This window comes from Artemia sp. Qi Xiang Cuo, chromosome 3, assembly GCF_049724085.1.
Source record: "Artemia sp. Qi Xiang Cuo chromosome 3, ASM4972408v1, whole genome shotgun sequence".
Lineage (NCBI taxonomy): Eukaryota > Metazoa > Arthropoda > Branchiopoda > Anostraca > Artemiidae > Artemia > Artemia sp. Qi Xiang Cuo.
In genome coordinates this window covers 26,174,666-26,198,004 of record NC_142796.1, presented here as the reverse complement: position 1 = coordinate 26,198,004, position 23,339 = coordinate 26,174,666, and the positions used below count along the sequence as shown (strand labels likewise).

Sequence of the window (23,339 nt, the reverse complement as noted above, 5' to 3'; positions counted from 1 at the left end):
GGAGATAGGAAAGGCTTATTAACAAAACAGCATTAACATCATCTGTCAACAACCACCAGGGTAACAAATAATTTAAGTTAACCCCATGGGCGCCCATAAGCTGAATTCCAGGGGGGGGCAAACTTAGTTCTAATTGCTACTTTTAATGCTATATAATAGAAATCCCAGAACAAAAATATAAAAATAAGGCAGCATCATTCAGCCAGGGGGGGGGGCAAGAGCCCCTCCCCTGCCCCCCCATATGGGCGCCCATGGTTAACCCATTAGTCAAGTATTTATCATAATTGTTTGCAACAGGATTAGCTATGACTGTAATTGTCCCCTTATTTTTACAAGGCTTATTTTCCCCTTTCAAAAGAAGACCCTTGACCATAATTAGGTTTCAACACTTAAGAAAAAATGGTATAGGCCTATTAGATCCTATTCTGTCATACATGCACTACATTGCACATGTACTGCTGAAAAAAAAATATAGGCTACTGTTGTACAAATGTACTGCCCTTGACAACCCTGACTCTAAGCCAATTGGAACGCTTTTTTTTCAAAATGAAGATAGTTCGCACAAAACCAAATGAATCGCTTGTAATAAATACGGATGGAGTGACTGAAGTTTAGATGTTCGTGACTGAACGGCAAGTGATGGCCAATATCATGTTTAGAACAAAGCTATATATAAACAAAAGAAGTTATCTAATGATTCAATGAGGACCATTCCTTAATGCAGCGGCACATATTTGACGCATTTAACTTAAATACTTTTTTGGACATCCGGGGCATACGCAATACAGCTGTCTCCAAATACTGTTCAAGGCTTAAAAGCAAACATATGCACAGGGAGAAGGAGACTTGGCTCCCCCTCCAAAACTCAAGATTTCTCCCACAATTTCGCATATTTTTTCAATAAGTCAACTATTTTTCTGGATTTTCCTCCTTGTACTCTGAGTGATACACAACAATGTTGTGCGAGTTCCAACCACCTCATTCATTAAGACTAGCCTTTGGCTATTTGTAACAAAGTGATTCTGTAATCAGTAAGCATTCATTATTCTCTGGACTTCATTATTTATTTGTTTATTTTTAATTCTGTTTTCAAGACAGGTATCGTTGAAAAAACTTATTATTTCGTGAATATTTTTAGCTAGCAGTTGCAAAAAAGCAATTCTCCACAGTTATGGTATTGATTACGATTCGTCATGGTAAAAAACAAAAAACCTGCCAAGTTTACATACAGACAGTCTGGTTGTTTTATCAGTTTTTGTCCAAACAAACTTTTCAATTCAGTAGCTGAAAGAAATTCTAGTAAGCGTATCAAATATCAACAAATTTTTAGTAAGCAATATACGTTCCATAAAATTAAAGAATGCAGCACGGTGCGCAAAAGGAATAAATTAAGCTTTTCCCAGTAATAGGGTACCATCGAATGAAAAGCCGATTAGATGACTGATGTTTAAAGAATAGAACAGAAACAAGTCTACTAAAAAAAACTTTGGTACTTGTGTCTTACAGCCACCACGCTCAAGTTTTGTCGAGACGTGAAGTTTGGTGAATGCTAATGAAATAAACAAAATATGATGAAAATATAAATCTTTATCAACAAAATTATGAAAACTACAAAAAAAATTATGGAAGGGGGCCGCACAGACCGCATTATATTAAAGGGTACTTGACTATTATATAAAACACACTCGAGAAGTGAGGTTTGGTTAATGCTAACGGAAAAAAACATACGCAAAATATGATGAAAATATAATACTTTATTAGCAAAATTGTGACAACTACAACTTGGAAATGTGCTCCCAAAACGCAGAAATATCCTCAAGAATCGCGTTAAAATGAACTCGGCCTTCTGCCTTTACTACCGGCCACCACATGTACTCTACCAAGTATGAATGTAGATGATGGCGGGAGTAACCTCGGTAACGATGTACATTTGTTAACCTAGACATAAGAAATACAGTAACAAATGGCATTTTATTTTTTAGAAAACCATGTATTGACACACAAATTGACGGTTTTCGAACATGACCTAGTGTTAAACTTCCAAAAAGGTTGCTTCTCGTAAGAGTACAAAGTCATGGTGTGTCCATTGAAGCCAGTGGCGGATCCAGAAAGGGGGGGGGGGGGGTGCGTGCCCTCCCCTAACGTAGTCTAAAGTAGTGTAATTTACTTAATTAACGCAAGTTTGCGTTAAATAAACTTGCTCCTAACGCAAGTTTATCGAATTAACCTATTTTGCCCCCCTCCTAAAACAATCCTGGATCCGCTCCTGATTGACGTACTGTTTTGTTCTGGGCAACAACCCCCTATCCTGGAAGAATATAATTGCCTGTTCTTCGGTCCTTGGCAAATCCCAAATCTTAATTGAACATCCATGGTGATGCACTATATTCCATCACTAGTCAAAGCAAACTAACCGGTGTCCTCAAGGACCCTTTAATAATGCACTAAAATGAACTAGGTCAAGAATCACGTTAATAATGAACTTGTCTTTGTCTTTGAGACGGTCAGCCGACGCTGAAGCTCCCAATTTAATAATTCACAAATGACCTTCACAATTTTGCTAATAAAGTATTCTATTTCCGTCATATTTTTTTGTCACCAAACTTCACTTCTCGAGTGTGTTTTATATAATAGACAAGTATCTATTAAATATGTAACCTAAACTAACCTAACCAAAATACCAACTAAATTTTTAATTAAAATATAGCTACAATGCGGTTTCCCACCAAGCCGAAGCTGATATTGCCTGGTATAAAGACCATGAAAACCGGTTATTGTCTCATGTTCGCGATACAAGATCTTGCGTGTGGTGGCTGTAAGACAAAAGGACCGCCGCTTTTTTTGGTGAATAGAAAATATTGCTACTGTTACTACTTCTAACAACTCACTGCAGCCCCCAGCCGCCTGATGCCAACACAGCTACGCACACTCCTCCTCCATCCCAATTCCAGTGCAAATGCTGTGTCGTTTACTAGGCTATAAGGTACTTGTTAAATATCCCGATCCCACTCAAGAATTTTGATCTGTAAGATCTGAGAAAAACCGGTTTTTCTGTCTGCAGTAGGTTATAATTAGCCTAGTCTCATTGAGAAAAAATACGATGTAGGGATATTTTTATTAAATATTTAATAAAAATATACTGCAACCTTCTTTCCATAATTTTTCTCTGTACTTTCCATAATTTTGTTTCTCAAGTTTTATATCTTCATCATATTTTGGTATATTTCGCTAGGATTAAACTAACTTAACTTCTTGGGTGGGGTCGAGATATTTAACAAGTACCAGCTATAATTTCCTTGAGGGGCGCCACTCCTCGAGATCACCCTGCAACACTTTTACCGGTCACGATTTTGGTTAAGAAAACTCGTGAAAGACCCATCCTGATGGCACAATGAGGCCAAGCAAGAAGAATTTCCCTGTTAGGGGTAGGAACAAACAAAGGACCTTATTTGTCGAGTAAATAAAAAAAAAGAATATGGAAAAAGATTACATAGGAATATAACAAATATAAAATGGAAAGTAAGAAAGAAAGAGAGAAAAGAAAGGATTATTTAAATAGAATTGACTTCTTCTTTTTTTCTTTTATATATATATATATATATATATATATATATATATATATATATATATATATATATATATATATAATTGAGGGAACAATCCAGCGAAGACACCAGGAACGTTGAGATCGAAAGGATATTTTTTTTCTGGTAGATAAATTCTCTAAAAGATTTTGATGTGAATTTTCTGTCTTGTCTATATATGGTCTTCCGTTCGTAATATCTTTGGGTTCCTCAAAAGGTAGCCATTACCTATTTGTATGTCTACCTACTGTAAACATTATCATTTAAAACCTCTTTTAAGTAGCTTTTATCCGATCAAACTGTTAAAAAATCCTCTGCCATAGGTTTTCATCCCCCCCCCCATCGTGAAAACAAAAGAATATCGTATTTTTTTATTTGGTGGCACCTCACCCATTTTTTCCCTCTTAATGCATGAAGTAGAGCGCAATGCACTATAGAACAAAAAGTAACTCGCGCTATTGGGACGACTGCAATCGCCATTTTTACTTTTCTTTTATGAAGTCCGCGGTTGCAAATTGGGTGAAAGCCAACTGTTTGATTACTAATAATGAATCTTGAATGAAGTTTTTTTCATGAGACAAAATGTGGTGACAATTGTCGATGGTGACGAAAGTTTGATGGTGGAGGTAGTGAATCTGCAACGTGTTTAAGTTCGTTGGAGAGATTATTTTTGTCTTTGAAAACAGCTATAAATCGAAAAAAAAGAAGAAGCAATTCATATTGAAATTATGTCTTTATTTTTTAGGATGGTTTCATGTCTCCTGTTCAAAGCGACGATGAAAATTTAAGCTTCGATTCGCCGACCACTGTAAATACTTGTCGATTATTTCCTGAGAAACCTGAACTCAATAAGAAGTTAATACTCCCTGAAAGAGAAAAAAAGGCTTGCAATCTAGCGCCAAACAAGGTGCAGAATTTCCTCGCCGTAGAAACAAATAATTTAATTAGGTAAGATTACATTCAGCCTTGAAGAGAATCAGGTACTTGTCGGTTATTGGAAACACACCCAAAAAGTCAAGTTAGGTTAATCCTAATAAAAATAACAAAACATGATGAAAAAGCAATACTTTAGAAACAAAATTATGGAATTCTAACCCAACATAACGTAACCTAACCCCTACCCCCTAGCCTTAATGTGCAAATATATAGTTCGAATTATACAAGTCTAATGCATTCTGTCTAAGTGCAATGCATTGTATCATCCATCACTTGTTTTTGTAGTTATGAAACCGTGTTTTCTGAGATGTAACCTAAGTGTAATTCTTGAGTGTGCTTCCAATAACCGACAAATACCGAGGATCAAATCCATTTATTGACATTCCCGAAGTACCAAAGCATAATATGTAGCAGTTCGAAAACTCAGTTTATGACAGTTCGTTACATCATAGCAAAACTCCCATGAATTGAGATATGTTTCACGCATCGGTCGAGACAGTTCAACGGCTGCTGAATAGTTAGAGTAATATCTGGTGTTCTTTTACAGTAATAGCAAAACAAAGTCACTGGCTTTGTTTTGGTTGTTCTTAATTTATACCAAAGAGTATGGTAACTTATAAGAGCAGAAACTGGCACTTTTTTATTGAGAAGAGACAGTTATTACTACACTAATTACGTTAATTTTCCTCAATAGTATATGAAAAAAAACGAGGAAACATAAAATGTAGATGGCCTTGGTGATTTTTTTCGACACTAGTACCAGTTTCCACTCTTTTAAATTGTACCCATACTCTGATTTATGTATGTGACTTATCATACTTAACGCACAAATTTGTTCTACACTTTTATTATTCTTACTCAAATTACGTTAATTTTGCCTCATTAGTATATGAAAAAAAAACGAGGAAACATAAAATGTAGATGGCCTTGGTGATTTTTTTCGACACTAGTACCAGTTTCCACTCTTTTAAATTGTACCCATACTCTGATTTATGTATGTGACTTATCATACTTAACGCACAAATTTGTTTTACACTTTTTTATTATTCTTACTCAAATTACGTTAATTTTGCCTCATTAGTATATGAAAAAAAACGAGGAAACATAAAATGTAGATGGCATTGGTGATTTTTTTCGACACTAGTACCAGTTTCCACTCTTTTAAATTGTACCCATACTCCGATTTATGTATGTGACTTATCATACTTAACGCACAAATTTGTTCTACACTTTTTTTTCACTATTTTTGCACAATTATAAACGAAAGGAGAGAATTAAACTAAGTCATGTGAATTCGGGGGTGTATTTCTTCCTGCGCAGGTTTTAATTCTGAATTTTCAATTAAGTGAAAAATTAGGAAAATGCTTTTTTTAGAAGAAAAAGTTGCGGGCATAATTTTTTGCAGATCTAAGAATCGTTCATCAAGAAAGAGAATGTGCTAAAAAGGTATGAAAAAGGGAATTTCTATCGCGAATGTTCGGGGCTCCGGTTTCCTTGTCGCTTACTTATAACTTGAACGACCTATCAGAAAAATGCTAGACGCTGTTTTTAGTGGTTTTCCATTCTAAAGAATTTTTTTTATTTTAACACATTTTTTAAAATGGCTATTCAATATCGAATGATTTTTGGGGAGAAGGGGTCTGTCCAAAGAGGTTTGAGCTATGTTTTTCCAAACCAAAACTAAGATGCACTTTTCGCACATCATAAGTTTAAATGTATTTTGTTTAAAAAAGGACCATAGGCTTGACCTCAGTTGTCTATTTTATAAGCGAATAATTTTCCATTACAGAAACACTTAACTTCTCTACAAGTAGTCTGCTCTACAACTATATTCATGTCTGAGTTTAGAATTGGGGGAGGCGGGGGGCCCAGAGTTTGTTGATCGTTTCTTTTTGCTATTGAATATTCTGAAATTTATTTTCCCCGGAGTGAGGTTCAAATCAGATACTATCCGCCAGGCACTTACGCAGAATGGAGGGGCCTTCGGGACTATCCCCTCTTAGATCTTCATATTCGTATAGTTTCCTTTATATTTTCCATATAATTCGCCTGTTTTGCTTTTCTTTCAAAATGACACTCCCGGATCTCTTCCCCCCTCCAATATAAAATTCTAACTGATTCCCAGGACTGAATCTTATTCTCGTAATATCCAATAGAAAAATGTTTTTAAAAGTGTTTTTCCTGATTAAAGACAGTGAAACAAATAAATCAGGACATGTCATGCAATCCTATGTATGTGGCTACTTTTCTCCCCCAAATAAGTTTTAATTATTCAGAATTGCACACAGGGATGTGAGAAGGAAGATTGCCTTATCCAAACATCAATCAAAAGGAACGCCCCTCTGAAGAATTTTATATATTTTTTGGAAAAAACATCCTTTTAGCGTTTTAACCTGCACACAGATTGTCAGAAAACCCTCTGATAAAGCCCAAGCAGTGGCGTAAGTTGGGGTGCAAGGAGGGCCTTTGCCTCCTAGCTTTTTTTATCTCCTTCCCTAGACAGTGAAAATGTATCATCCCTTAAATTTTTGTGACCTGACGTCATTGAAGCTAAGACTTGATCAATGTGCACCTGTGTCTAAAGCTGAAAATTAAGTACAAATGCTACTTTCCCTGTTGTAATCTTGAACAAAGCTTTTGAATCCTAACTTAAAAGTTTCAAGTTTTTTTTTCCAACACTAACATCAATGTGGGAGACCAACAACGTGGCAATTAATCAACGTATAACATCTTATTTCCGCTATTACTCTAACCTCTTAGACACAAAAATGACAAAGTTTATAGCACTACTTGCGCGGCAGAACAAGGAATGAAGATTTGGCCACACAGGAAAAATAGTTAATTGAACACTAAATATAAATTGTTAGAATATTTATGGAGTGGCTAAAAATCTACAAATGGCAAAAAAATTAAATGGTGGAAATAGGTATATAAAACAAAAAGAAATCGTCATTGCCAGGGTTAATGGTCATATCTGACATTTTAAGACTCCTGAGATAGTTACCGAAGTTTTTTTGGCTATGATATTTTCAAATAGAGAATTAGCAGTACAATGTAGGTCATGGGGATCAAGTATTATTTAATATAAATTGTCTTCCTGGTCGTCCCTTTGAGAAAAGCTTTGCAAACAATATTTGGCTATTTTTTTAGCTGTCAGGGGGGAATCTTAAAATTTCAAGATTTTTCCTATAAAATTTCCGTATAATTTTCGATTTACCTAGTAGGTAGGAATCTTGAGATTTCTCCCATACAATTCTTTTTTCGTAGGAAGATATTTCCTATAAAAAATTAAGTTTTTGGCAGTTCCAGATTGATTGAACATCTTGGAATATTTTCCATACCATTTTTTTTACTTTTTTTCTAGTAAATTCAACTAATGTAATTTAGTAGATTTCAATCAACATGAAATTACGATTTAAAGTTTCACTATACATAATAATAAGTGTGGTGACTATAGCTAGGATATTTTAACTGGGCGAGGGAGGTGATAGCTATCACAAAACTTCCTGACTTCAAGTTCTCGCTTTTTATGGAAACAAAACTCAAATAAGCGGATTCTGTCTTTTTAATGTTTATTTTTGCTATTTTCCCATTTCAGAGGGGTTGATGCCCAAGTCACTCCCCTGGCTACGTCGATGATTTTCAGAATACTCGAAATAAAAGCAGATAATTTCTTTTCAATTAACCTATTTAAATTTGTGACTTGAGAGAAAAAATTATCAGTTAAATAAATTGTTTCGCATACCTTGCATTCTTGGACTGTGCATCCGCTAAGATAAACAATTGCTTTTGGTTTGAATTTTTTTTTTTTTTTTTTTTTTGCAACTTTCATTGTGAAAACGGAAGTTTTTTTTAGTATTTTTCCATCGTGGGAGCTATATTCAAAGTCATGTAAATATTTCAGCGTGATGGATAGCATCGAAATGTATCAATCACAATGCTGACGTTTTGTTCCCACCCTCTGAGTTGCAAAAAGACAGTATTTTGCGATTTTTAATGCAGTTGCCTCCTGGCAACACAGTTATTCACATAAACACGAGAACCAGAAAAATTATAATTATGTTGGAAAAATCCTCGCCTGTTTAAGTGGAATGTGGAGGGCTGTAGTGGAAGTCTTCCATGTTTTGGGCTCCGAATTATTTTTCTCGGGGGGGGGGGGCGTGGCTTTGAAAAAGGTCCATTCTTCAGAAATAATATTAAAAGATTACCTCATTCATGTATTTCTTTGTCTTTCAGGGGGTATATAAATCACCCCGCACTCTATGAGTGTCCGTGGTCCAATGTTAGTTTATGGTGTTTTGAAGGGCTCTCAGATTAGCGTGCGCATTGTAATGTCTAAAATAGATAGATTCGTGGATAACACTTAGAAACTGGATAGCTATTAGAAGGCGATAGTCCCAAATTGGAAAAATCCGCATATTGTCAGATGGATCAAATAAGAAAAGTTGCAGGCTTGGTAGATCTTCGAACCAAAGGTACCAACTAAGCAGGGGCACATCTAGGATTTTTGTTCGGGGGGAAGGTTCAAAAACTTTAAAAAAAACACATCAAAAATGTGTTTATATGTATTTTTGTTACGTTTTAACGAGCCGGACAAAGCTTTTCAAACGCCATGGGGGTTCAAATGCCACCCCCCACTGGATATGGCCTTGGAACTAATTGAAGTAGGCGGGACCTGTTTTTTTTTTCAGGGGTGATCGTATCGATCCAGTAGTCTTCGTGAGAGGACTCATTCGAACGGAAATTAAACGTTCTAGTGCCCTTTTAAGTGACCAAAAAGATTGGAGGGCATTTTGGTCCCCTCCCAATTTCATTTTTTTCCCGAAGTCACCCAATCAAAATTTTGGGATAGCTATTTTGTTCAGTATAGTCGAAAATATAATTAATATGTCTCTGAGGATGACTTAATCCCCACTGTTCCCGGGGGAAGGGCTGCAAGCTATAAACTTTGCACATATAGTATTGGTTATTGGGAAGTATACAGGCGTTTTCAGGAGGAATTTTTTTCTAGTGGGGGGGGGGTCAGGGTCAGAGTAGGGGCTCCGGGGGATGATCTTTCCATGACGGATATTTCCTTGGGGGAAGGGGCAGTTCTATGAAGGGAGTGCCAGATTTTCAAGCATTATTTAAAAAACGATCAGAAACTAAATAAAAAAACAAGTTTTTTTCAATTGAAAGTAATAAGCAGCATTAAAACTTAAAACGGACAGAAATTATTACGTATATGAGGGGGTTCACCCGCTATTCAATACCTCGCTCTTTACGCTAAAGTTTTTTCAGTACATTCAAAAGAGCTATCTATTCTAATTAACCAGCCTTTGTGATTCAGGGGTTTGCGATTCGAACAAAATTCAAACTTTAGCGTAAAGAACGTGTTATTGACAAGGGAGCGAACTCCCTAATATACGTAATAAAAAGATACGAATATAGAAATTCGTTACGTAAGTCAATTCGTAAGTTACGTCAGAACAAAATTTCGAGAAAACCAAATTGCCAAAAAAAAGGAAAATTAATATGTGAATTTCGTTTTAATTATTCATGTACGGTGGGCCAAAATCAAAGCTGCATTAATTCAAAAACGTTCAGAAATTAACTAAAAAAAAGTTTTTTTAAACTGAAAGTAAGGAGCGACATTTAAACTTAAAACGAACAGAACTTATTCTGTATATGAAAGGGGCTGTCCCCTCTTCAACGCCTCGCTCTTTACGCTAAAGTTTGACTCTGTCTTGCAACTTCATTTTTTAAAACAATAAAAAACTTTAGCGTAAAGAGCGAGGCGTTGAGGAGGGGACAGCCCCTTTCATATACGGAATAAGTTTTGTTCGTTTTAATGTCGCTCCTTACTTTCAGTTTTAAAAAAAAACTGTTTTTTTTTTAGTTAATCTAATTTAAAGCACCATTTTAAGTCTGATTAAAGTATTTCCCACCTCTAAATTGAAGAAGGAATTCCGGCAACCAAATGAACATTTTTGACAGTAAGTCAAACCTTCAACCAATGCATAAATAAAAATGCTGGTTACCATTCTTGGATAGAATGGCATATAGTCATTAATTCCAATGGTTTTATACCATGTTCGCTTTGGTTTTGGTGTGCCACGTACCTGATCTGAGAAGGTGTGTCCCTCTTAAATAACATGTTATTTCCATTATGAGGATACGTTTTTCTTCATTAAAAATTAAATTGGAAATTTGAAAGTGAACTCTGTCACTAGTTACTCGTATCTTGGCTGAAGCTTTTAAACTATTTCAGGATGTATTTTAATATTTGCAGCTCGAACTAGAAACGGATCGTACTTAAAGATTACTTAAACCTGAATTTAAGGAATTCTTATACAACATCTCACCCATTGTGGATAAGGCCATACCCAGGGATTTTTTTTGGAAGGGGGTTTTACTAAAAAAAAATCGGGGGGGGGGGGTACAAAAAAAACTCAAAAAACGCACAAAAAATTTGTTTATTTCCATTTTTGTTACGTTTTTACAAGTCAGACAAACATTTCGAGGGGGGTTAAACCCCCCTAACCCGCCCCCCCTCCCCCCACTGGGTACGGCTTTGATCTTGGAAGAACTAAATTGGACTGAATAAGTCTACAACTTTAAGATAACTTTTGTTAATGTTTTGGAAATTACGTTTCCAGGGAAAAAAGATTTTGACTCTTTTCTCCAACAGCATTAACATTACAGAAAATTAATCTCGCGTATATTCATGGCTGTATCCAGAGGGGGGGGAACCTGAATTGACCCCCCCCCCCGAAATTTTTTCCGACTCTTACAAAAGTAACAAAAATACATGTAACACTTTTAGAAAACATGTAATACCTGTCCAGAGGATGATACTTTTGTACCTCCCCCCAAACAAAATCCTGGATACAGCCCTGTATTTATTGCCTGTGGTATAGGGCATACAACCAGATACGAACGAATGAATTCAGGTTTCTCAATCTGGAGAACATTTAAATGAAAAAAAGGCAAATTATAAAAACAGGGAGAGGTTATGGGAGCTATAGTAAACCTATTAATATTTGTTGGGAGGGGGTTACGGGCTTAAAGTACACTCACCCATTGCCCCTGGCACAGCCAAGAGTAATTGCCTGGCACAGCCAAGAGTTTTCGGGAGGGAGCCCAGATTGTTTGCTATTGAAACAGTCCTGTTGCTATTGAAACAGTCCTGATATTTCTGTTTGGACAGTCTTGAGATCAAATATCCGGATTTCGTACACTTAACTTCTTTTTTAGAGGCGTTGGACGTTTCTAGATTTCCACATTGCTCTCCCTGTGGACAAATGTGGCACCTGATACCATTTCGAACTTATTTTTCTATGGTATATAATGAAGGAAGTTGAATGAAAATATAGTAATGGTCTTCAGTTCTTTTTTCGTCACTTTTGTCTTCGTCATTTCCTTCTTATGTCAGTCCCTTCATTGTCATTGCTGATCCATTCTAAAAAGGAAACTGCATTGTTTAATTTTACTTTTCTGGATTACGAAGTGCGCATGCGAAAATAAATATGAATATATCATCGTATATTTTTACTTTAGACAATTTGCACTTCTTAGTTTCAAAGTAAAGCCAATTTAAAATTTCAAGATCTAGAAAAAAAAACCGAAGAGAACTAGTTCTTCGCACTGGATTATGGCTTCTTCAGGAGTTAAAGCTGCTAGCGCCATAAACAGTATAGCGTTACGCAGGCAATTAAAAAGTGCCCGTAGCACTAGTTTCACAACCAATATGGCTGTACAGAGGAAAATAAATTACATTGACACCTATAGGATTTTGCTCGGATAGGCAAAATAACGTTGAATGCTTTTCTTTTCTTTTTTCTGAAACAGACTTCTAATTTGACTTCTATCTGTTTCCCATGCTCTTTTATCTGGTTGGATGAGCCGAGTCAACACATTTACAACACCAAGAACTTGTATAAAAAAAAAATTGCGGAAATTAGTCTTGTACTTCATGGAAGATATTGAACTCTTTATGAATCTATTCCTCTCAATGTGAATGTTTATGTTTTAGCTCTATGTGTAGTCAACAGAAAGATTCAAGTTTGTTTTGGTCAGACGAAGAAAAGCAGTCTTTAGCTCCTCCCCTTCCAGAAAGGACTGATAGCCTATCTATAGAAGATACGGATGAAGCTTTTTTGAGATGTGCTCCTTGGTATCAAGCAGGAATTCCAAGGTAATTTCACATAGCAGCAGAGAGTGTGCTCATAAAAAAAGCTTGTGACTAAAAACTATACGTTTTATTTACTAACTTATAATTTTGTACAGAAGAGCCAATCAGATGGAATTTAACCATTTCTCTTACCCAGTAAAGAAAGAAGTTCAGCCCATATTAACCGAAATTTAACACCACATTAAAAAAAACGAGAAAAAAAACTATCGAGTGAGGAAGAATCTCTATGTGAAGATAATTCAGGAATGGTAGCTATTATTTCGATTGATCCTAATGGTAAAAGTTTTATTGAGACCATGAATTTATGGGTCAGTAAAATTTAGAGTAGAAGAGAGGGGACAGATTCCCCCCTTTCGATCTTGAGAAATACTTTTTTGGGGGTTTATTTTCATTGAAACACCTAAAAAGCGACAAATTTGCCCCCCTCTCCAGATTTCATAAGTATAGTTTGCCCCTCCACCTAAATTTCCGTGAATTGACGCCACTGATATTACATAGCTCCGCACCGACTATTCAAGGGTAGGTTAGGGATTTTTTTTCTGGGGTAGAAGCCTGAAGCCCAAAACAGGACATTTAGGCCCGGGTTTTCATGCAACATGGGTGATAAGGGGGTGATAGATCTTTTCTTAGTGCGGCAATGGTAGATTTGGAAGGAAAACTCTGCTTTTTACGTTTGGTAGAAGTATTGAAGTGCTTTTTATCAGTTTTTCTTTAACGAATGGTAAACGAAGAGTGACCTTTATTAATAGAAACCGAAACACTAAAAAAGGTTAATAATAACATATGCATCCAAGGATTGTGCCTCTTATAATTGCCTCAATTCAAAATATTGCCTCGATTCAAAATAATTGCCTCAATTCAAAATAGAAACCGAAACACTAAAAAAAAGGTTAATAATAACATATGCATCCAAGGATTGTGCCTCATTCAAAATATGAAAAATTCATTCATTTTAATTTACCCGTCAAGTTCTATTAGCATAAACAAATTATTGCGATTTTGAAAGAAGGGGAAAACGTTCCAATAAGACAGCGTAGCACTGAACTCCTCTCATCAAACAGTTCGTGGCAACGAACTGTAAGTAAGGAGCGACCCGGCTCAATAATAACCGAAACTCTAAAAAACGGAATTTTTGCACCAATAAATACATCAGAAGAATCGGCTTTTTATGCTGATTTCAAATTTATCAGTAAGTTTAGTCCTACCCATCCAAGGTTACGCGATTTTTGAAAAAAGGGGGAAACACCCCCTGAAAACTATATAGAACCTTAATGAAAATCACACCATCAGATTCAGCGTATCAAAGAACCCTTATTAAGCGTATCGACCCAGTGGTCCTAGAATATCATGGGAGGGCTCATTCGAATGGAAATTAAAAGTTGCAGTGCCCTTTTTAAGTAACCAAAAAAATGGAGGGCAATTGGCCCCCTCCCACGCTCTTTTTTTCCCAAAGTCACCCGATCAAAATCTTGAGATAGCCATTTCGTTCAGCATGGTCGAAAATATAATAACTATGTCTTTTAGGATAACTTAAACCCGCAAAGTCTCCGGGGGGAGGGCTGAAAGTTATGAACTTTACCCAATGTCTACATAGAGTATTGGTTATTGGGAAGTATACAGACGCTTTCAGTTTTTTTTGTGGTGGTGCTGGAGGGGGGGGGGCGTTGGTTCGGGGGATATGTGGGAGGATCTTTCCATGAAGGAATTTTTCATGGGGGAAGGGACATTGCTATGAAGGGGGCACCGGATTTCCCAGCATTATTTTGAAAAACGATCAGAAATTAAATAAAAGAAATAGGTTTTTCAACTGAAAGTAAGGAGCAACGTCAAAACTTAAAACGAACAGAAATTATTGGGTATATGATTTGGTTCGCCCCCTAGTCAATACCTCGCTCTTTATGCCAAAGATTTTTTTTAGTACTTTCATAAGAGCTATTCTAGTTTACGGCCTTTGTGATTAAGAGGTCATTTTTAAAGAATTGGAACAAAATTCTAACTTTAGCGTAAAGAGCGAGGTATTGAATAGGGGTGAACCCCCTAATATATGCATTAAAAATATATGAATATAGAAGTTCGTTACGTATGTTAATTCGTAAGTTACGTATATTTATTACTAATAAAACCGTTCGTAAATAAAATTAAACATTTTTCGAGAAAGCTATTTAACCAAATAAAAGTAAAATTAATATGCAAATGTTGGTTTAATTATTGATCTACGGTGAGCCAAAATCAAAACCTGCATTAATTAAAAAACGTCCAAAATTAATTAAAGAAACAAGTTTTTTTAACTGAAAGTAAAGAGCGACATTAAAACTTAAAACGAACAGAGATTATTCCGTATATGAAAGGGGCTGTCTCCTCCTCAACGTCTCGCTCTTTACGTTAAAGTTTGACTATTTCTCACAACTCTATTTTTTTAACAATGAAAAACTTTAGCGTAAAGAGCGAGGGGTTGAGGAGGGGACAGCCCCTTTCATATATGGAATAATTTCTGTTCGTTTTAAGTTTTAATGTTACTCCTTACTTTCAGTTAAAAAAACCTGTTTTTTTTTAATTTAATTTTGTGTCGTAAAGCCACAATGTTGGTCAAGTAAGGGCAAATGCGATCGAGTGAAAATTCCAAGATGTTCAATCAGTTTGGAGCTATCCAAAACTTAATTTTTTCAATCTCAGAGTTTCAGAGGACATGCTGCTGTGCAGTCGAGAATTTTTGGCTAAAATTATGTCCAGTCCGTGCAAATAGATTTTTTTTTACAGTTTATCCAGTATCAGTAAAGGCTATATAGCATTGTTTGGTTTTACGCAGGCTATTAGGGAAGAACAACAGGGTCTTTATTTGGTAAGGCGGAGAAGGGGTATATAAAGACTCAAAAGTGTATTTTGGCATCCTGATTTTCAAACTTTCCAAGAAATACTCTTCAGATAAATATTGGTGGGGTGGGGAGAGGGTTACTTAACCCTCCAAATTTCAAGCGCAGAACCAAAGAGGGGAAATATGAAAGGATTAACCACCCACCTTCAAGTAAAGAATATCACCTCGTGCATCGTTTCCTTATTGGCCTTTCGAGGCAAAATCAGCCAGGCAATGACAACTCTAATTTTTATATATTTTCAATTATCGGCGAACTTGTCAAAAACATAAGCATAGTGTTATTAGTCGAAAATAGTCACTTACATACAAAACTTTGAGCCTCTCTGCCTCTTGGAGAAGTACCTCCACCCCACCCCCAAAATAGCTTGACCCTGGATCCTTGTCTCTCTGTCCTCCCCTTCATTTGGATGAGTAATTAATTCCTCCAAACGAATAATTGAAAATTCCTTCGAAGATATAATTTGTGTTTGACTAAGAGAAATTATCCCATAGGTGTATACAAGCAGGAATGCCACCCCTCAACCCCTCTTGACGCTTAAGTTAGATTTTTCTCTCAATACTTTAAAAAGGAATGCTCCAACACAAGATCAGTGTGCTACAAACTATAGCGCATTGTTTATCACAATGCTGCGACAATGGACAGCCTTATTTATAAAATTTCAGTTCAAATGTTCTGAAAGACAATTGTTCAGTAAATCATTTCTAACTACTAACTAGTTATATTTGTTGCCCTTTAATGTGTTTTCAGGAATGGGCGATTCAAAATATAGCGGCAAGAGCGGGGATTGAGGGGATGTCGCCCCCTCTTATAAGATGATGCCTGTTGGTTTTAAGTTTTAATCGCTCTTTAAATTTGTTTGAATTTTTTTTTTGGTTTAGTCACTTTAGAAGCAAACTTTTAAGCACCCTCTTGCTATTCAGAAGATGAAGTTGCTGACGAAGAAGAATAAGCTGTTGGCACACACACGTTGACTCGATCTTTTTGTTAAAGTTAAAATTTCTAGACGGAGCTTTACGGCCTGTACAATCGTTTTATTGGGGGTAGCAACTCAATGAAAATATACTGTAAAAAACAAGACTAAAAAAAAAACAAGTCAAATTCGGGTTTAGTTTTAAAAAAGCATGCTAAGCATACAAATAGCACGTCAACACTTTAATTATAATTTTAGAATTTCTAAACGAAGCCGTTAATTCTGGCAGTCCTAATTCCAGTAAAGTACCGAAGGAACTATCGTAAACACGTGTAGATATTTGTTGGTGATTGTCCCAGTTTTATCTATACTCGTATTGAGACCTTTGGCAACAAAATAGTCGTCCTCATTACGTCTATCCACGTGTATTCGACATCTTCTTAACATCAAATCGCTTTTTTGAAAGACATTAAGTAGGTTTTTTAGTTCAAGAAAATGCGCAGGATCGATTTGATAGCATGAAATACAATCAGTTATCCAAAATGTGTACATTGTTTTAGCAAAATACCATAAATTCCTGTTTTATCGGAATTTAAATCAAACGCTTCTTAATTTGGTCTTTGATTCAGCGCGTGTACTCTGTTCTTGTTTGTTGTAGAAGTACTAAATCTATTTTTAGGTTTAGATAATATCTTCATACCACGAAACTAAATCGAAATTAAGTGTTTTTTACTTTCCTTTTGTTTTATTAGAGATAATTTTCTGTCTGAGCTTGATTTCCATTTATTTTACACGATAAATCATGGCCACACTTTATATTTAGGATTATATGCTCGGATTCGGCATGTCCTTTTTTTTACTCTAATTGGGGTTTTGATAGATGATATTCAGATTTTAATACCAATTATCAGTACCCAAAAATTACCAATACAATAGTAAATAATAATTTAATACCAGTTTTCGTTTACATTTTCTTAAATAATTCGGTTTTATGTCATAAATCAGCGATTAATAGACCCATCAGAGTCGAACTGCAAGTGATGCTACAGCTTTTTGTGAGACAATGAGACCCTTTTTGAGATGAAGCTCAGGCCATATACTTGGGAGAGCTCCAAATCTTTCGATGACCCCGGTTTTCATCTTAAAAGCTAGAATTATCATAGTTAAACAATTTTTGCAGTTCTTGAGTTACACTGCTTTCCTAAAACGTTGACCCATTTTTTTAATGACAGTGTAAAAGTGGTCTAAAATCTTGACTTTGCTTGTCTAGGCGATCAAGATTGATTTCGAAGTCCGTTTTTTTTATTTATTTTCGCAACGGCTTACTCTTAAAAAAATCATGCGAAATATTATGCTGCTGTTTAAAAAAGGCACACCATGCACGAAAATTGGAAGGAAAAGTGTGGAAATTTTGAAGGATTTTCAGAATTCTTAAAGAAGAAAAGAACAGTTAAGCTCTGCTAATAAAGAAGTAGCAAGATTTTAAATTTTTTTTTTTTTTTTTTTTTTTTTATTTTTTTTAATATATAAAAGCTCTACATTGCATTAATTTTTTACAAGGGAAGGAAACACATCTTGAAACTTTTTGCTTAGAATTGATACAGTACCCAAAAAGACAAAAAAAAAAAAACGCTAACTTGAATAAAAATTATGTAGTTGGTTGAGGCCTTTTTTAATGGTAGGCTACATCAAGGATGTAATTAAGGATCCTTCAGCTAAGCCCCCTTGAAATCATCTTCAAATCCTGCCTACAGGGCTGTGGTAGAGATGTGCATTTTTACTCTACTTAGAATTTTTTGAAAAACTTTTTGAAAGATAAAATCGCCAACAAAATTTCTATAAATTCTTGGTTAAAAAATGCTCTTATTAACTTTGTTTTTCTCCTTTAGAGAAATAGCACTAGAAGTGTTAGCTCAGGAACCCGTCGGCTCTTTCTTAGTTAGAAAGTCCACGACAAAACCAGGATGTTTCGCCTTGACGCTGCGAGTTCCGAAGGAGTTCCACAAGTCTGGTGTTGCGCATTATCTTGTCCTTAAAACTCAGAGAGGATATAAAATCAAGGTTTGTTTCTCATATACAGTTGTTGTCTTTAGCTGTAGTAATTTAATAGCATCTTAAACTCGATTATCTAAATAACATACGACCATATTAATTGCATATAATTGTTAATTCCAATAATCCAATATTTTTTAGTTGTGTCTGAATAGTTTTACATTAAAAAAGCGACATAAAAAATTTAGATATATTAGCGTTTGAACAAATTAATGCCAGCATTAGCTAGGCATTTAGTTCGAATTTGTTTCACCTGCAAACAGACACGTGGTGATTTGTAAGGTATACATTCGTAAAAGCAAATTCCCATTATTCTTTTATTCGTATATTTGTCTGCATTGATATTTAACATTATGTAGCCTATCGTATATACAAAAAAACACGCTTACATTCTATATTTGACATGGGTGCTGAGATATTTGAACTGTTTAACAGTTAAACGTTTTTCGTAAAACAATTTATTTAACTTGATAGCTTTATTTTGAATGGTAAGTTAGGGTAATTATTCTAATACTATTGTTCTTGTTGAACCTCATCATATCCCAAAAAATGGACGATTACCTCATCACATTACAGGTTTCTCTTTTGGTTGGTGTAGAAATTAGTATAGATTAGTCTTTTTCTGTCTTTCATTATGAACAATGAGCTTCTTTTGCCAAATAATTTTTCTCAATTAAAGGTATTACGACTTAAGTGAACTGTTTGGTTTCACATATAAAGGCGTGCGTTTGTATTTGACGATGAAAAGATTGCATTTCAGAGCTTTATGAATAAGGCAGACCCATGTGCATTGGAGAGGGTTACTTCACCTACTAATATATTCTGACTTTTCCATATTTTAGCTTACTCTGCTTCATTTTGTAATTCATTTGTTTTTGTTTTTTCCAACAAAATCATCACTTTCCCCAAAAAATAAGTTCTAGGGGATTCCAAAACTGTCAGTGGGGGTTGTATATTTCATGGTCTTCAGTGGGTTATTACCAGAAGATGGAGGTTCTTGAAATTCCGCTTTTAGACTTACGAGAAGTCAATCGATTTTATTTCTTCAGGGAAAAGTTTTGCCTGACTTAGAATTGGATTCAGATTCCTGACAAAATGAAATATAATATTTTTTGTTATGCTAGCTGAACAGTTGTGCGGTTCCTCAAATTGGAGATTCCGTATTTAATTTCCCCGTGAGATCATTAACTTACGAAACTGCACCGAATCCTTACTAGCTTTTAATCGTCTCATCTAAACCGACCTTATACCTCTTAGAGGTCTTACTGATTGCCCGAAAATCGGTTGCATTTAAATATGTCTTTTTCACCAAGAACATCATAGATTAAATCTAGATTTTAGAGGATTATGTTAAATCTTCTTTGTAGTTGCTACTACATAAGCTAAATAAGTTAAATGATACAGAATTGGCAAAATTTTCTTTTTCTGGCTAATAATTTTTGATTGATTGAGAGTTGGTAGCCAAACGTAAAAAAAATGGAAACAGATTAAAAGATAAATGACGAAAATAACAAGGAAATAAAATAAAACAGATTCTTTTCTCTTCTGAAATTTACAGATGGGGTAAATTTTATCATTACAGATGGGGTGCACCAATTAAAAGTTGTTGGCACTTTACTATGAGTAGCAATTTTTGTCGATGTCTGGTCGGGAAATAATTATTGGTTCCAAAAATTAAAAACCATTTCAGATTAAGGTTGATGTTATTATGCATATTTAAATATTTTCTTAATACATTCTGAGAAATATTATGTCCAGATGTTACGATCCTATTGTTTCTAAAACGTTTTGTATCCGAATTCAACCGAATGTTAGAATAAATCATCATATACCAAAGAAATTTGGTTAATTTTTGTACATTTATAAGATCTGATAAAATCTTCTTTTCTCGCTGAAATTGACAAAATGCTGTGTTTAATTGAATTTTTACTAGTTATTTCTAGACTTAACGAAATATATGATTAAAAAAATAAAATTCAGAAAAAAAGTGATTGCGCAAACAACACGTTGAATGATATTCAGTAGATTATACTCATAATGTGCATCCATATAGTATATTCATAGTACATATTGTTATATGCTCTCGTTACTTTTTATATATGACTTAATACGTTTTCAATAGCATTACTATTGGTACTATGAAACAGCGAACGATAGTTACTGCGGGGCTGGTGGTGACAGCTCGTGTGAATTTGAGACTGTGATGTGAGGTTTGATTTTGGCGTGAAGCCACGAGGAATTCCTACCTGTTTATGACAGGTTATATGTGGCAGCAGTCAATGTTAATGAAAGTACGTCGTATCGGCCTCAAACGGCTTTTCAATCTTACAAAAGGGCTTCCCTAGCTTATTTCTTGCGAATAATTAATGCTTTTCTAACTAACGGCTCATTTGCAAAGCAGTAAACATTATTCACACTTATACTTATCTCAAACTAAGGACGTTTTCAAAAGGATGGACACTTTTTTTTAACCACTTTTTTTTTTTTGATGGCTCATGTATTAAATAATAACTAACAACAAGTCTCTTTTAAAATTCAAATATTTTTCTTTTCCGATTATTGTTTACTAGTTGCTTATTTTGGCCTCTGAGCGGCTCAGTTTGTGATTCTGAAAATCGATATTCTACATGACTTCAACTTAAGGCTTATATATTGTCACAGTTCAATTTTTTTTTCAGGGATTCACAAAGGAATTTCCCTCTTTGGCAACACTGATAATTCATCATTCTGTTATGCAAGAATTATTACCCTGTCCCCTGCGCGTATGCAGAACGTTTGATACAGATCCACAAGAAGACTTTCTTGATGTAAATTCAGAGCCTGATTATGACGCCTTATTGGAGTTTCGACAAAAAATGGCGGATCTAAATGTTTAATTTTCAGAACTGGATTTTTTTAACCGTTATGATTTTTTCTAGAAAGTTTTCCGCTATCCTGAATTCTAATATGTAATGAATCGTATTGGATTAGTGTTACATAACTATGTCAACTGTTTTTAAACTAGATCATTAAGAGGATTAATTATCGGGTGGGAGAGGGGCAAGGGTTTATTAACAGTATTAGCAAAGAAATACTCGTAAATTAATTTAGTATTGTAGTCAAAGTAGGATTCCAAACCTTGTGTAAGGAGAATTTTCTCCAAACCTTAGCTTCCTGAGCATCATATTCCTAGAAATTTATTTAATGTTAATCTCTGTTTTTACTTTTATAGTTATCAATTAGCTCGCGTTGTGATAGAAATCACGTGGGAATTTCAATAAAAGAATGTCGAACTACTGTTTTTCTAGTGAAGGATTTTAATATACTGTTTATTCAAGTCGTAGATAGGCTAAAATTTATAATTTGCTACCCAAAAATGAACTTAAAAAGGGCATGACGATTGTGATAGGGTTTTTGTAATTAATTTTGTGAAGTAAGTGTTCTATGCCTAATCTGATATTTATTTCTTCTGTTTACCTATATTCCATCTAATTTCTAGCAACAGGATATATCAAATTTTTATTTTTAAGATAACTTTATTTCTCATAAAATTGATCTGACCTAATTGATCTAAAATTGATGATGTGCTGATTTGAGTCATTCTTTCTTGACTACATTACTTTGCTATCAAGATTCTTCTTCTGATAACCAATTTAGAGAGGATTTTTATGTATTTGATACCGCCATCTCCAAAATGAAAGGGCATAAGCAAATCGCACAGTTCTAAGGTGAAAATAAGGTGTTTTGGGCTTTTTATGAAAAGTAGAACTTTTGAGTTAAAGTTCGGTTTGGCTGGCGGATATTTACCTCATATCTTGTGCATTATATAAATAATTGCTAAAACCCGTTGTTGTTTCCACAAAACTAGAGAAGCTGTTGTTAATATTATATATTAACGTATGAGGTAAATAGTGATGTGAAACTGTCTTTTTTTCGGAGGATTAAGTAAGGGTCTGGGATCTGCACAGGATCTTGGAGAATCGGTAAAAACCGTAGCTCAGTACGGTTCCCATCTATCGAACAAAAAATTGTGTTTGATAGTCGTTGATTTAAGATAGCAAAAAAGACAAAATTTTCAAAATGGTTCTCAAACTTGTTCCCAAACATTTCCCAAACTTGTATTTCTTATTATATAAAGATATAATGAAATCGAACAACAGTAAAGGTCGACTCGAATTGATATTAACGCAAAAACTGCTTACATAAAAAACATTATGCTGGAACATTTTTTTATTTCCCTCCCCCAATCATGGCTTACCCCTCTACCACTTTTTACATACTCTTTCACGAATATGACGAGTGGATAAATATCATTTATTGAATCTCTCACTTTCTCAACTCCGGTTTGAAAAAATGAGTGACATACGCCCTTTTAATGTGGGCATGTCGATATGTTTTAGTGTTCAATCTCACAGAAATACAAATACCTAACAACGAAATTTTAGGTTATTTTTTATCAATCACTGGGTTTGATTTTTATTTTCATTTTCTACTGTTACAGAATGGACATGAAAAATATGGAATAGAAAAATACTTGAGCGCTCTTTACCAAGAATTTTTCGAGCAGGTAATGTACCTGACGAGAAAAAAACTGACATAAATTCGCATATGATTAACAATAAAATTCAACCATTTACTATCGCTTAAAGATGCTACTAGTCAAAAATAAACGGTAAAGGGATGGTAAATATTTATGACTGTATATATATATATATACATAGATAATGTTTTGCAAATGCAACTAGTCTTGTATTATGATGTATTTTGTTTCAAAGTTTGTTGTTTGCGATTTTTGATTATTGCTTTAGACAAATAAAATATTACGACTTAAA

General features: G+C 34.8%; 1 protein-coding gene across 1 annotated transcript; it reads left to right on the top strand.

The window, feature by feature from the left end:
• Positions 1-4,334: 4,334 nt before the first annotated feature.
• On the top strand, positions 4,335-23,339 carry LOC148953930 (EGFR adapter protein-like). The gene is made up of 4 exons (XM_089086854.1): positions 4,335-4,532; positions 12,535-12,696; positions 18,366-18,537; positions 21,207-23,339. Exons 1-4 carry the CDS (start codon positions 4,339-4,341, stop codon positions 21,402-21,404), a joined length of 726 nt encoding a protein of 241 aa, XP_088942980.1. The 5' UTR covers positions 4,335-4,338; the 3' UTR covers positions 21,405-23,339.